This window comes from Dasypus novemcinctus, chromosome 3, assembly GCF_030445035.2.
Source record: "Dasypus novemcinctus isolate mDasNov1 chromosome 3, mDasNov1.1.hap2, whole genome shotgun sequence".
Classification (NCBI taxonomy): Eukaryota; Metazoa; Chordata; class Mammalia; order Cingulata; family Dasypodidae; genus Dasypus; species Dasypus novemcinctus.
Window position 1 is genome coordinate 82,662,183 of NC_080675.1, and position 16,340 is coordinate 82,678,522.

The window sequence follows — 16,340 nt, forward strand, 5'->3', positions numbered from 1 at the left end:
TCAGGCCTGGAGCAGGCTGCCTATTTACCTACAGAGAAGCCCCATCCCACATCTCTGAACTGAAAACATTCTCAAATGGTGACAGTTTATAAGGAATTTCTTGGCTTCATAGGAAAATCCCCACCTCCTTTGTCTCTTCAGAGAAAGCTTGCAGAATATCCGTCTGCCTGGTGTAGTTCCCATTGGCGTCCTGCAGACCTTGCAGAATGCGCTCCCGCAGAACCAGCACCGAGACCCGGAGCTGATGCCAGAGGAGCTGCACCGCGTGGATGTCCACAATCACGTTGACGGAGTAAGACAGGAGCTTTAGGGAGAACTCTGTTTCGAGGAGGGCATGGATTTGCTCAACGTGATCAGAAATATCTTCACAAATGTCCTGCAATTAAGAAGAGTGAGATACGTGAGTACTAACTTGCCTTATCTCGGAGGGTTAACAAAGTTCACTCCTTCACCTGATACCAATGATCAGGACTTAAATCACCATCAGCTCAGGTTAGTGCAGGTTGGATACTTGGCCTTTGTTTTACTTTAGAGTCCTAGTTGCAGGCCATATTCCTGGGCCCTGAGCCTTTGCTTGCCAACAGGTAAGTCAATCTTTTTCTAAACCACAAAAGTCATGCTCTTCTTCCAAATGCCCAAATTTAAAGTTCAGCCAAGGTGAGAGGTTCGCCTCACAAATCCATTCCTTGTTCTCTTTATTTTACTGCTTGTTTGCGATTCTGGCAAGAGAGCCAACAGCTGTTCTATTTGCTAGGGTATGCTACCCTGAGCTCACAATATTTCAGGATAGAAGTATCATCCAGACACCTAGAATGAAGAAAGGTGGGCTAGAACATGTGATTCATAGGAACTCCAACCCATTCTCATTGAGCCATGGGGTCCTCAGTGTAAGGGGCAATTGTCACTTTCCCGCAGGAGCACAATTTAATATTTAGATTGATGACAGATGTCTAATTCTGCAACCCATACTCTGCAAGTGAAATCACTCTTAAGAGGCAAAGCCAGGGAAGTGGATGTGGCTCAACAGATAGAGCATCTGCCTACAACATGGGAGCTCCAGGGTTCAAACCCAGGGCCTCCTGACCCATGTGATACGCTGGCCCATGCGCAGTGCTGATGCGCACAAGGAGTGCCATGCCATGCAGGGGTGTCCCCCACATAGGGGAGCCCCATGCACAAGGAGTACACCCTGTATGGAGAGGTGTCCAGCATGAAAAAAGTGCAGCCTGCCCAGGAGTGGCGCTACACACACACAGGGCTGACGCAGCAAGATGATGCAACAAAAAGAGACACAGATTCCCAGTGCCACTGACCAGAATACAAGTGGACACAGAAGAACACACAGCAAATGGACACAGAGAGCAGACAAAAGGTGGGGTGGGGTGGGGTGGAGAGAAATTAAAAAAAAAAAAAAAAGAGGCAAAGTCAGAAAAACCCCAAGGAGGAAGAAAGATAAAATACAATTTTATTATGCTTTTTAAGACCTAAATATTTTAAATAAAGACATTAGTAAATCAAAATTTCAGTCCCCTTCACCTATACTATTAGGTAGACAAATTAGATATCTGACAAGTCACTTGTTCCTACAAGTTCCCAAATTTCCACTGTGCTTCCAGAGGTCAGCAGCATGAAATGGGCAGCATCGGTAGTTGTATTTACTTGGGCAATTTAAGAGTCCATTAAGCATCAAAATGCTGTGGTATCAGCTAAAAGTGTTCATTTACCCATTTTCAGATGTGGATCAGTGATTTTTTAAAATGGGGCTTTTATTTATGATTTTTGTTAAGTCTAAATTACTAAGATAACATTTTAATTCTGGGCCTTATCATGAGAGTCTACCAATCATTTTACACAGGAAACAATGTTCTATTTGCATACAATTCAGTTACTAATTTTTAAAGAAATACTAAAATATCTGTATTTAGCAATGTGGAATAGTAATAGGCAAAAAATCTATTGAAGAATAATGGAAAGTTGTAGTGTTGAATTTTAAATAATTTAATTGGCGTAAATTTCAATAAATGCTCCAATATTAGTTCTTGAAACCCAGGAACTAATTGGTGATGATAACTTAAAATAGATTAAAAGTTTAAATAGACTTTGGAGTCATATTAGGTCAGGTTCTTCCAAATGTAGCCCATGAAACAATGCAATCCAAGAAGAATTTGGGGCAAAATTATATTACCCTTTTCATCAGTACCTGGGAGGTTGTCTGGTCTCTGGTATTCCTCAAGTCTCAGATGGCTGCAGCACAACAGAGCAGGCCTTTAATTGTTATCATCAGATATTCCTTATAGCCTGGGGTCTCAAGCCTCTGTCTGTCTGGAGCAGTCGCTCTGTTTATTTCCCTTATCTCATATTACTGGTACCCTGGACCACCATCCCAGAGCAAATGCCCCATATCTTTTGCTCTCTTAGGATGTTCATTTCCATGTCTACTGCTTGCTCTACCTTCCCATCTTTCTCCCTACATTCTTCCCCCTCACTCCTCAATAACGAAGAATGCTTTTGGTTAACAGTTTTCCTCTCCACCCAAGTATGTCATCGTCTTAGGTAATTGTAATGTTCACACTCATGATCCAATCAGCACTCTTGCCACCAATTTCCTTTATTCCACAACTCTTAGGACCTTCCTACCCATTCCACTGGGCCTCTGCCATAGTTCTACTTGGGACTTTGTCATCATGCCATCTGTGGAATAGTATCAGAAATGCCCCATGCCACCAACCCCTCTTTGTCAAGCCTTTTCACTTCTCTTTTTCCATGATAGGTGCTCTTCAGGCTCATCCGGGCCACCAACTTACCACCTCTTTTTTTTCCCATATACCATCCACTCCCTAGCACAGCATCCATTGGATCACTTCATCCACTCCCTTAGCAGTGTTCTCAGCTTCCTCACACTCTTGATTTCACAACTCAGAGTAGTCAGCCCCTGTCTCCTGGGTCCCACTATGATCCTACAGTTGCAGAATAACTTACAAACCTATAAGAGGAAAAGGCTTGGATAACCTTTATGTCACTTGCTTAGAATAGCTTAATAAGCATCTTTTACCCACTCCACTCCTTTCCCAAGATTAAAAAAAGATTATATAGAGCCTTGGTATCACGGTAACTTCATGGAAAGCACATGCCATCCATTCCTCTTATACACGATTTGGCTCCTTCATAAAGGATGTTGGAATGTAGTCAGAATGGGTCAAGATTGCCGGGCACTATTGGAGGAAACAATCTCTAAGGGGCACTACATTATTGGTTGTGCCAGTTTACTTAGGTTTCCACACCCTACTTATATAACTGGGAAATGTGAATTGGCCCTGTTCCCACAGAAGTGGATGGGCCCCAGGAGAGAAATAAATACCCTCCCCACAAGTGCTGACCTAGCTCTGTTAAGTATTTTGGCAATGTGCACATGCAGTCTCAGCTGAAATTCTGAAACTAAATAATCAATAGCATGATGCAGTTTTTTGGAATTTATTAAAGTATTTAATTATTTTTAAGCCTTCTACTATGTCATCTCTTGTTTAGTTTGACAAGGATCACATGAACATACAAAATGTAGAACAGGAAATACAGATATATGAAATATGTGTATATATACACACACATACGCACATACACATGTATTCTCCCTTCCCCCAAACATGGACTTTGCTTAGAACAGTTGAAGAAGGCTTTGTTTAGAGATAGTTCAGTGAGTGATTCTGGATCTATACATATTTTTTAATATTAGAAAGTCAGCTCCTCCCTGCCCCTCAATATACATGTTGAACAAATATTTGAAGAATAATCAGTTTGAAGTTTCTGCATGCTTAGATCCTTAACTTTTGCCAGTTTGTTGGATGTTTATATGAAAGAAGCCAAAGAAAATTGTGGGAATACTGTTTATGTCAATACAGCCAATTAACTAGGTATTAGAAACTTTTAAAAACAATTTGCGGAATGCCTTCCTCTCAGCAGCAATTGTTAGGAGTTAAAAGGCTCTGAGGAAGGAAAAAAAAAGGCTCTGACAGATAGGACCTGTTGGAGCCCCTGAGGGGAAGTATGACAGGGTGGGGGGCAGGGGATTTGGATAAGAGCCTGGCAGATGCATGTAAGGAAGTGCAGGTGTTCAGACTAGCCTGGACATGTGATTGCAGCAGATCATACCTAGATACTGGGATCAGTTCATAGGGCTCAATTGCTTGACGCATAACAGATTTGAGCAGTACAGTGCCATGAGGTGGAAACTAAGTAGTAATTTCAGAAGAGATTAACAGTCTTTTTAGAAACATAAAAAGATAACATCCTAAGGAGTTTTCTTGTTTGTTTGTCTGTTTTCAGTTTTTTATTATTGAAATAATGAAAATGCTCTAATGATTGAAGTGATGAACATACAACTATGTGATTGTGCCAGACACCATTGATTATACACTTTGAAGGAACTGTATGCTTTATTAATATGTATCAATAAAAATGATTTGTTAAAAAAATAAATTAAAAAAAGATACCATCCCTTCAGAAATGCTTTTATACATATATGTGGGAGTTTTAAAAATTTAAGGACCTAATTAACAAAAAATGTCTCCCCATCTATTTCTTAAGCATATTAACAGGAGGTGAAATCTTTCATTCTACAGATTTTAAAAGACTAAAAATGACAATGCTGCTTGATATGGTTATGAATTCCAAAAATAGATATTGGATTATGTTTGTAATCTGATCTGTACCTGGGCCTGATTGAGTGATGATTAGGGCTTTAATTGGGCCACATCATTAGAGCATTGAGTCCCCGCCCCTTGGTGGGTGGGGACTCACAGATAAAAGGCATGGCAAAGGACAGAGTTGAGGGCTTTCAATGTTGGAGGAGTTTTGATGTTGGAGTTTGATGCTGAAGCTGGAGCCCTAGCAAGGGAAACAGAGCCATTCGCCTGATAGTCTACAGCTGACCTTGTGGAGTAAACAGAGGAGCTGAGCTCAGAGGAACCCAGGAAGCCTGAACCCTCACAGACATTGGCAGCCATCCTGCTCCAACACGTAAAAATAGACTTTGGTGAGGGAAGTAACTTATGCTTAATGGCCTGGTATCTGTAAGCTCCTACCCCAAATAAATACCTTTTATAAAAACCAACCAATTTCTGGTATTTTGCATCAATACCCCTTTGGCTGAATATAGTGATTAAAATTCATAGTGAAGTGTAATCACTCAACAAATGTTCATGTTTGATTTTAGATTCTTTCCAGCTTTGATAGAGGTAAGGTTATTAGCAGGCAAAAAACTGGGTGGGTACAGAGGGGTTAAGGTCAGTAGAAGGATGAGGATGCTGAAGATTGTGTGTGTAAATGATAACTGTTGAACCCTTTCAAGTCAACATGGGAGATTGTTGGTCCACCAGGGCACCTTATATAAAAGCAGACCATTCCTGGAAACTCGCCTATCCTTATTCTATGCACACATCTAATTCTGACCCACATTCCTATCAGTTCCAGCCACTCTCACCAATGTCTTTGCCAGAGTTTTCTTCTTTGACCTTCAGATTCCTCTCCTGATTCCTGAGTATGCCTCACTAGGGCAACACGACCATGGGCAGATTTACCAGTCAGCATTTCTCGTATTCACAAGCCCCCACTTCAGTCTGTCACCCTCAAGGCTGCTCCTGACTCCCCATAACCCAAGTCCCAGGAACAAAGAGCTGGAGGACTCTGGTAACTCAAGGTAGAAGAAGGGCAGATTTAGATAGAGAAGGCTAAGAATACCAAGACAAGCTTGCCTGGGGCTGGCACTGTTATCCTGACCTGTTTACAGAGAGATTAATGCTAACACATCTAATTTCCTATGAATATTATTATTTGGAAACAGATGCTGTTTCATGTAATTTATGAGGATTTTACCCTCATCAGAAGGTAACTTCATTCTCAGAGGATCTGTTTATTTCCTTATTTGAATATGCTCCCCAACTACAGGGCTGGTTTCCCAGGGCCTCTTTACATAATTAGTGGCTACCACGGAGTTTGTTATTCAATAATTTTGATGATATAGATCTCACTTTAACAGACTGACAATGAACAAAACAATAATTTCAGTGTGATAACAATATTTAGGTTTATTTTTAAATACCATCAATAGGTATTATTTGCTTTAGCTACTTAAAAATTCCCAGGATTCTACATGGGTTTAATTTATTCCCTTACAGCTTTTCATCTGAAAAGCCATGTTTTCAAGCAAGCTCATTTAGATGACTAATTAATGGATGTCCCAAAGAATAACAATTTTAAAATGAGGATAGTTTTAAAATGTCCTTCCAGCAATAACCAATTTTACAGATACTTGAACTGTCCCCAGCCCAGTCCATATTTATTAAAGACAGAAAGATTAATGCCTTTCAAAATTAATTGCTTCTGGGTTTTTTTTAATATATGTGTTGAGCACCTACTATATGCTAACCAATATGCAAGGGATACAAAGGTGAATAAGGCCAAGCCTGCCCCTGAGGAAGAAATAACTCTGCCCAAGGAGACAAAGAGGAAAGGTATGTAAGAAAGCTTCACAAAAGAAGTAAAGTTTGGGTGGAATCCTGAAGAAGACAACCAGAAGGATGAGAGAAAATATTCATGGAGAAGCAAGTATCAATGTGGTCTCCCTAATTGTAGACCAGAGTTTGCTGATGACTTCTAATGTACAGTCCATTAGAGAGAAAAAGGGGAGAAAAAAAAGATAATTTGCACCTCACCAAAATTAAAAACTGATGCTCTATAAAACATTTTTAAGAAAAGGAAGGGAAGCAGATGTGGCTCAAGCAACTGAGCTCCCATCTACCATATAGGAGGTCCAGGATTCGATACCCAGGGTCTCCTGGTGGAGGCAAGCTGGTCATGTGGTGAGCTGGTCCATGCTGAGTGCTGCCCCACACAGGAGTGCTGGTCCATGCAGGAGTGCTGGTGCATGCAGAGAGCTGACGAAGCAAGATGATGTGACAAAAAGAGACACAGAGAAGAGAGAATAAGAGATGCAGCAGATCAGGGAGCTGAGGTGGCACAAGAGAATGACCACCTCTCTTTCACTCTGGAAGTTCCCAGGATTGGTTCCCAGAGCCCCTAATGAGAATACAAGCAGACACAGAAGAACACACAGCAAATGGACACAGAGAGCAGACGATGGAGGGAGGAGAGGAAGGAAGGGAGGGAGAGAGGGAGGGAGGGAGGGAAAAAGACAGGCTATAGATACAGACTTAGAGAAAATATTAGTAAATCACATATCTGATGGAGGACATATATCCAGAAAATATAAAGAACTTTCAAAACTCAGCAGTAAGAAAACAACCAACCAAATTATAAAATGGGCAAAAGGCTTGAAGAAACACTTTACCAAAGAGGATATAATGATGACAAAGAAGCACATGAAAAAAAATGTTTGGACTCATTAGCCATAGGGAAATGCAAATTTAAACCACAATAAGATACCACTACACACTGATTAGAAAGAATAAAAACTTTAAAACTGGCAATACCAATGCTAAGGAATTCCAGGGCAATGGAACATTACACTGATGGTGGGAATGCACAATGGTAAAGTCACCTTGGAAAAGAGTGTAGCAGATTTTTATAAAGTTCCTATAAAGTTACCACATGACCCAGCAATTTTACTCCTAGGAAGCAAAATTTACATACACACATAAAAATGAAGAGTAGCTCTATTTAGAATCCCCCAAACCTAAATGTCCTTCAATGAGTAGATGGATAATAAACAAACTATGGTACATCTATATGGTAACTCCACAATTTTTATTAAAAAATGAACTATTGATACATACAACAGTTTGGATAATCTCAAAAGCATTATGCTGAGTGAAAGAAGCCAATCTCAAAAGGTTTTATACTGCATGATTCCATTTTATGATACTCTCCAAAAAGTAAAACTGTAGTAAATCAGAACAGATCAGTAGTTGCCAAGGATTGGGGATGGGGGAGAGTATGACTATAAACTGATAGCACTAGGGAGTTTTCGGAATGATGAAATCGTCTGTATCCTGATTGTGGAGGTGGTTATAAAATGGGTTAAATTTTGTAGTACTGGATACCAGAAAAGGCAATTTTACTGCATGAAATTTTTTAAATAATTAAAGGAAAAAAAAAACAGTTTACAATCTCTTAGTAAAATATATATAAAAATTCATCTTGAGTCACACATTCTCTTCAAAAACTCTTGGGAATTACAAATAGCACAACTCTATGGGTATGGGTCATGACATTAATTATACTACCATCGTCATCACTAATTCCATAACTTCTACATTATTTCCTGGAAAGTGAAAAGGAAAATGAGGACAATCTGAAGCCCATCTCAAGGTGAATTAAAGCAAATGACAGAGGTTAACGATACATCTTCAAGGTTATGGAAGTATTTTTCCCATAGATATTACTGTGTTAATGTGGGAAAGTGATGCTCTCCATTTTCTTATTTAATTCACATACAGCACCTTAGTCTCTGTGGCATTCAGAATTACTCACAGAATAAAATGCATTGAATACATTATGTTACCAACTGCCCACTTTACTCAAACTTCTAGATACCTTCTGGTCTCAAAATTTCAGCTGCTGCCACCTGTCATTGGGGCAAGAATCTTCTGTGGTTACTGATGTAACTGATGTAAACACTGATGGGATCTTAGACTGTTTACAAATAAACTCCAGCTTGTTGGGTCAGTATTTTTTTAAACATAGTTGGGAAGGATGTCTTTTTTTTTTTTTTTGTAAGACAGATTGTTGCATATTTTTCAGCTGTATCTTAGTGCTTCTAGACAGAAATAGGTTTGTTAAGATAACTGTGATATATTTAACCAGTTAAGTCCAAATTTCACCAGCCGGGGATAGACACGAGGGCATCATTCCTGTGATTGCTCTAATCACTACTGTCATAACTATAAATGTGACCTCCCCAGCTCCTCTGCTAATTTTCTTGGAAGGGGGTCTGTGTGCTGCCTTATCATGAGGCCACCATGTCCTTCCTCAGCCAGTCTCAAAACATCTTGAAGGAGCAATCTATTTACTCATAAAATTACAAGTGTCCACATATCAACACCCTTCCAAAGTGCCCCAAACTGTCATCCCTACGGTTACACGTACATTTGGAGGAAAACGTACCCTCCCTCCCTAACTTGTCACCCAGATGCTAAAGCAACTTATGGCACCTGAGTAAGCAAGAGAGAAGTAAATATAAGATTTTTTTTTTTCATACAAAATGCCATGCTATCCTGACTGTTCATTTAGCTGACTGGCAATTATAGATGAATGTTTATCCGAGTGGGCAGTATATGTCTATTGTCATTAGAAAAAACTGAGAAGAGAATCTTACCAAAACATAAATTATTTTAAAATACAGATCAAAAGGAACATCACAACTACTTATAAAATACTTACAAATACACCATTTGAACTAAAACTGTGTGACTTTATACCAAAAAAAAAAAAAAATCAACTTCCTACTACAGAATATTAGTGTCATCTTCAGTTGATTATCAAAATTGTGCTTTCTTCAAAAGACTAACAGATATTCCTATAACAAGATATTTTAATTTCCTTAAAACTAGAATATCCTTTTTCTTCCTTCTTTTAGCAAATACATTTTTTTCTAATGACCTCAGGCTTTTTATCACATTGAGAATGACTGTGATGGAAAGCAATGGAGGGATACCTGAGACCTTTTATGATCATCACAGCACTTCTCTCCAAAGTCTGAAGAACTCAATGGTTTGTAAATAGTGGGTATTCCTTTTTATTGCTAAAATTCTGAAAAAGTGAAGACTAAAGTGAAATAATTTACGTGGAAATGACTGCTGTTATCATTAACTATTATCTATCCCTCTCCCTGACTAGATATTGCCTTTCTGGAGGTAGGAAATGTGTCTTATTCATTTTAGTATCTGTAATGCTACACTGCTAGGACAGTGTTCAAAGATTGCAGAATTCAATTCCATTGGAGAAAATATTGTATTTTGCAAATGAAGGGGAAAGTCTTAAAAAGCAAGTACTTGGAGAGGAGTTGCAAATTGGTGGCTGAGTAAGGAGCTCCAAGAGTCAGCTCATCCTACAGGGCAGAAAGTATTCACCCAGAGCTATCTAAATCACCTGTTTGGGGGCTCCAGGAGACCAGAAGAGCATCCTGCAACATCCTTGAAAGAATGGAAGGAGAAGACTACCCATCTGCAGTGAAGGTGCATTAGTAGAGCTTTCTACGTCACAGAGGCTGGTGCTCACCCTCCACAGGGGGTCGAGCCACCTCAGGACCTATTCCATGGCTGGAGTTGGAAGCTCCATTTTTACCAAAAACAGGGGAGGAAAAGATGGTTGAGTACCAACTTCAGCTACTGATTAGCAAATTAGGTGGGCTAAAGTTAATCCTAAGAACAGCTAAACTTTAAATCTGTCCAAGTTGGAAAGAGGCCAATAGTCACCATTTTAACTCCACTCCCAACATGAGGGGAAACGGGGTTGATTGAAAATCAGAGTGACAGTAGGGACCAGCTTCTTTCCAATCAGATCAGATTGCAGCCCTAGCCTAGGCTCCAGCCCCACCTCCAGCAGGGATAAAATTGGTGGGACCTGCACCAGCCTCTCCTCGTAACTGCAGCCACTTTTGACTGGCACAGACTGGATACTCAGACACCTGTAACTCCATCGCTGGTCCCCAATAGGATAGGAAGGGAACTATGTTTCCTTAGCCTCTCTGGTCAACTACAGGCACTTTCAGCCCACACAAACTGGTTTGCTGAGTGCCTTTGATTCCACCTCTGTGTCCCCTCCCCCCCAACAGGATAGGAGGGTGCTAATGTTTCCTCAGCCTTTCCAGGCAACAGCAGATACTTTTGGCCTGCACAGACTGAATTGTTGGGCACCTGTGGCTCCACTCCCACCCCCTAATAGGATAGTAGGGGACTGGTGTTTCCTCAGACTCTCTGGGCAATAGCAGGTACTTCTGGCCTACACAGACTGAACTGTTTGGTACCTGTGGTTCCATCCCAAACCCTAAAGGGTAAAAGGGAGAGTATTCCCTCAGTCTCTCAGTGCTGCAGGTGCATTTGGCCAATAGAGAAGGTGGAGAAAGCTTCACTGGTCCCTGGGGCAATGCAGGCAGCTTCTGCCTCCACAACTTACAGTACCAGCTACATCCTCAGCTCCTACTACACATCCAGCCAGGAAGAAAGGCAAGAAAGTCCTAAACTAAAGAGAAAAATTGTGCCCAGAAAAAATACACCTAGTAAGCCAATAAAAAATGACAAGCCATACCAAGAAACAGGAAGATAGGGCCCAATCAAAGGAGCAAGCTAAGCCTCCAGATAACATAAAGGAGTTGAGACAACTAATCATAGATGTTCAAGCAAATCTCCTTAATAAATGCAATAAGATGGCTAAAGAGAATAAGGATATTAAAAAGACACTGCATGAGCACAAACAGGAATCTGAAATCATGAATAGAAAAATAGGATCTTATGGGAAAGAAAGGCACAATAAGTAAAATTACAAATATACTGGAGGCATATAACAGCAAATATGAGGAGAAAGAAGAAAGGATTGGTGAACTTGAAGACATGGCTTCTGAAAGGGAACATACAAAAGAGCAGATGAAGAATGGAAAAAACTGAAAAAGGTCTCAGAGAATAAAATGACAGCAAGAGACATGCAAAAATACTTGTCATGGTTGTCCCAGAAGTAGAAAAGAAAGGAAGTGGGCAGATATAATATATGAAGACATAATGGTAGAAAATTTCCTAAGCCTACTGAAGGACACAGAGATTCATGTCCAAGAAGCACAACAAACTCCCATCTGAATAAATTCAATAGACCAATTCTGAGACACATACTAATCAGGATGTCAGATGCTAAAAACCAAAGGGAGAATTTTGAGAGCAGCAAGAGAAAAGCAATGTAAAATATATAAGGGATACTCAATAAGATTAAGTGCTGGTTTCTCATCAGATACCATGACTGCAAGGAGGCAGTGGTGATATATTTAAGATACTGCAAGAGAAAAACTGTCAGCCAAAAATCTTTTATCCAGCAAGATTGTCTTTCAAAAGGGCAGGTTTAAAATATTATGGATAAACAGAAACTGAGAGATTTTGTAACCAAGAGACCAGCTTTGCAGGAATACTAAAGGGAGTGTTACAGCCTGAAAAGAAAAGAGAGGCTTGGAAGAAAGTTTAGAAATGAAGATTATATCAGTAAAAGTTATGAAAAGTGAAAAAAAAAGTGGTGAAAATAAAATATGGCAAATAAAGCCTAAAGGTAAAAAAGGTAAGAATTGTCTTTACAGTAATAACATTGAATATTAATAGATTAAATTCCACAATCAAAAGACAATACTGTCAGAATGGATAAGAAAACATGAGTTATCTATATACTGTCTACAAGAGACTCACCTGAGACCCAATGATACCAATAGACTGAAAATGAAAGACTGGGAAAAGATATTCCATGCATGCAGTAACCCAATAGAAGCTGGAGTAGCTATACTTATATTAGATAGACTTTAAAAGCAAAACTGTTATTAGAGACAAGGAAGGACATTATATATTAATAAAAGGGTCAATTCATCAGGAAGAAATAACAATCATAAATGTATATGCACCTAACAAGAATGCACCAAGATACATGAGGCAAACACTGGAAAAACTGAAGAGAGAAATAGATACCTCTACAATAATAGTGGAGTCTTCAATACACCACTCTCAGCATTGGATAGAACATCTGGGCAGAAGATCAATAATGAAACAGCTTGAATAATATGATAAATGGACTAAACCTAATAGACATATACAGAACATTGTACCCCAAAACAGCAGGATATACATTCTTCTCAAGTGCTCATGGATCTTTCTCCATGATAGACAATATGTTGTGTCACAAAGCAGATCTCAATAGATTCAACAAGATAAATATTATACAAAGTGCTTTCTATGATCATAATGGAATAAAGTTGGAAATCAACAAGAGGTGGAAAAAGGGAAAATTCACATATATATGGAGATTAAATAACATACTCATAAATAATTAGTAGGACAAAGAAGAAATTGTGAGAGAAATCAGTAAATATCTCAAGATGAAAGAAAACAAGAATACAACTGTAGCTGTTTGATATGGTTATGAATCCCAAAAATAGATACTGGATTATGTTTGTAATCTGGTCTATCACTGGGTGTGATTGAGTTATGATTAGGGCTTTAACTGGGTCATGTCAACAGGGTATTGAGTCCCCACCCCTTGGTGGGTGTGGTCTCATAGATAAAAGGCATGGCAAAGGACAGAGTTGGAGCTTTTTGATGCAATGCTTTTAATGTTGGAGTTTTGATGTTGGAGTCTAATGCTGAAGCTGTAGCCCCAGGGAGAGAGAGACAGAGCCGTTCACCTGATAGTGTACAGGTGACCTTGTGGAGAGAGGCAAAGTCTCAAAAGCCTCATAGACTACAGCTGACCTTGTGGAGAAAATAGAGAAGCTGAGCCCAGAGGAACCTAGGAAGCCTGAACCCTCGCAGATGTCAGTAGCCATTTTGCTGTAACATGTAAAAATAGACTTTGATGAAGAAAGTAATTTATGTTTTATGGCCTGGTATCTGTAAGCTCCTACCCCAAATAAATACTCTTTAGAAAAACCAACTAATTTCTGGTATTTTGCATAAGCACCCCTTTGGCTGACTAATACAACAACATATCAGAACTTATAGAATGCAGCAAAGGCAGTGCTGAGAAGGAAATTTATAGTCCTCAATGCTTACATTAAAAAAGACAAACCCTTAGCTAGAATGACAAAGAAAAAAGGAAGAAGATGCAAACAAATAAAACAGAAAATGAAAACAGGGTATCCTCATAAGTATCCTATCCTTAGTATTCTCATAAGCAGATACTAAGAATTTCTGTATGCCAACAAAGTAGAAAATGTAGATGGAATCGAAGAATTCCTAGCAATGTACAAAAACCTACACTGACCCTAGAAGAAATAGAAGACTTCAACAAACCAATCACAAGAGATTAAAACAGTATCAAACAATTTCCCAAAAGAAAAGACCAGGACCAGATGGTTTCACAGGTGAGTTCTACCAAGCATTCACAGAAGATTTAATAACAGTCTTACTCAAACTCTTCCAAAAAATTGAACAAGGAAGAATACAACCAAACTCATTCAATGATGCCAATATCACCCTAATACCAAAGCCAGGTAAAAATATTTGAAAAAAGAAATTACAGATACATTTCCCTAATGAATATGGATGCAAAAAATCCTCAACAAAATACTTGCTAATCAAATCCAACAACACATTAAAAGAATTATTCATCATAACGAAGTGAGTTTTTTTTTTCAAACCAGGCATGCAAGGGTGGTTCAACACAAGAAAATCAATCAGCAAACTACACCAATCAATGAAGAAAAATCACATGATCCTATCAATAGACACAGACAAGGCATTTGACAAAATAGAGCATCATTTCTAGATAAAAACACTCCAAAAGATAGGTATTGAAGGAAACTTTCTCAGTATAATAAAGGTCATATATGAAAAAACACAAGCTAACATTCTCAATGTTGAAAGACTGAAAGTCAATGGGAAACCATTGAGATAAGGGACAAGACAAAGATGCCCACTTTTACCACCATTGTTGAATATAGTGCTAGGGGTTCTAGTCAGAGCAATTAGGCAAGAGAAAGAAATAAAATGCATCCAAATTGGAAAGAAAGAAATAAAACGTTTCCTATTCACAGATGATATGAGCCTATATATAGAAGTCCTGAAAAATCTACAAGGTGTTAGAGCTAATAAATGATTTCCATACAGTGTCAGGATACAATATAGTACACAAAAATCAGTGGTATTTCTATACACTAGTAATGCACAATCTGAGGAGGAAGTTAGGGGGGAAATTCTATTTAAAATAGCAACTAAAGGAATCAAATATTTAGAAATAAACTTAACCAAGGATGAAAGCATTTGAATTCAGAAAACCTACAATTCATTGCTAAAAGAAATTTTTAAAAGGCCTAAATAATTGGAAGATCATTCCATGCTCATTGACTGGAAGAATAAATATCATTAAGATGTAAATTCTACCCAAATTGATACACAAATTCAATGCAATTCTGATAAAAATTCTACAAGGATTTTTTAAATAAATGGAAAACACAATTAGCAAATGTATTTGAAAGGGAAAGGGGTCCCTAATAGCCAGAAATATCTTAAAAAGGAGAGTGAAGTTGAAAGACTCTCACTTCTGGACTTTAAATCATATTAACTAGCTACAGTGGTAAAAAAAAAAAAAAAATAGCATGGTACTGCCATAAAGACAGAGACAAAGACCAATGGAAAGAAACTGGTGGTTCAGAAATAGATCTGCATATCAGTGGTTAAGTGATTTTTGACAAGCCTGTCAAACCCTACCAGCTAGGACAGAATAGTCAATTCAAGAAATGGTGTTGACAGAATGATACCCATAGCCAAAAGAAAGAAAGAGGACCCCTATCTCATACCTTATGCAAAAATTAACTCAAAATGGATCAAAGACATAAATATAAAAAGTAGAACCATAAATCTCCTAGGAAAAAATGTAGGAAAGCATCTTCAAGACCTGGTAGTAGGTGGTGCATTCTTAAACCTTATACCAAAAGTACAAATAATGAAAGAAAAGATGGATAGATGGGACCTTCTCAAACCTAAACACTTGTGATTCAAAGGACTTCATCAAGAAGGTGAAAAGGTAGCTCATACAATAGAAGAAAATATTTGGAAAACACATATCTGATAAGTGTTTGATTGCCATTCTATATAAAGAGATCATACAACTCAACAATAAAAGAGCAAGCAATCCAATTTAAAAATGGGCTAAATACTTAAATAGACGTTTCTCCAAAGAGGAAATACAAATGGCCAAAAGCACATGAAAAATGTTCAATATCACTAGCTATCAGAGAAATACAAATCAAAATGACAATGAGATATCATCTCACATTGCACAGAATGGCCATAATAAAAAACAATAAGTGCTTGAGAGGATGTAGAGAAATAAAAACACTCCTTCATTGTTGTAGAATTGTAAAATGGTGCAGCCTCTGTGGAGGACAGTTTGGCTGTTCTTCAGGAAGCTAAATATAGAACTGCCCTATGATCCAGCAATTCCCCTACAGGAATATATCCATTAGAACTAAAAACTGTGACATGAACATACATCTGCACACTGATATTCATAGCAGCATTATTCACAATTGCCAAAAGAAGGAAACAACCCAAGCATCCATCAACCAATGAATGGATAAACAAAATGTGGTATATACATATGATGGAATACTATGCTGCAGGAAGAAGCAATGAAATAGGGTCACA

The 16,340-nt window shown here is 38.5% G+C and overlaps 1 protein-coding gene across 10 annotated transcripts in view; it reads right to left on the reverse strand.

Moving 5' to 3' along the window:
- Positions 1 to 16,340, reverse strand: part of AKAP6 (A-kinase anchoring protein 6) — a 635,729-nt gene that overhangs the window by 282,459 nt on the left and 336,930 nt on the right. For all 10 annotated transcript variants that reach the window (XM_058293576.1, XM_058293584.1, XM_058293582.1 and 7 more), the window contains one exon: positions 125 to 376. In XM_058293576.1, the coding sequence (XP_058149559.1) occupies positions 125 to 376 (252 nt within the window). The remainder of the gene's footprint in view (positions 1 to 124; positions 377 to 16,340) is intronic.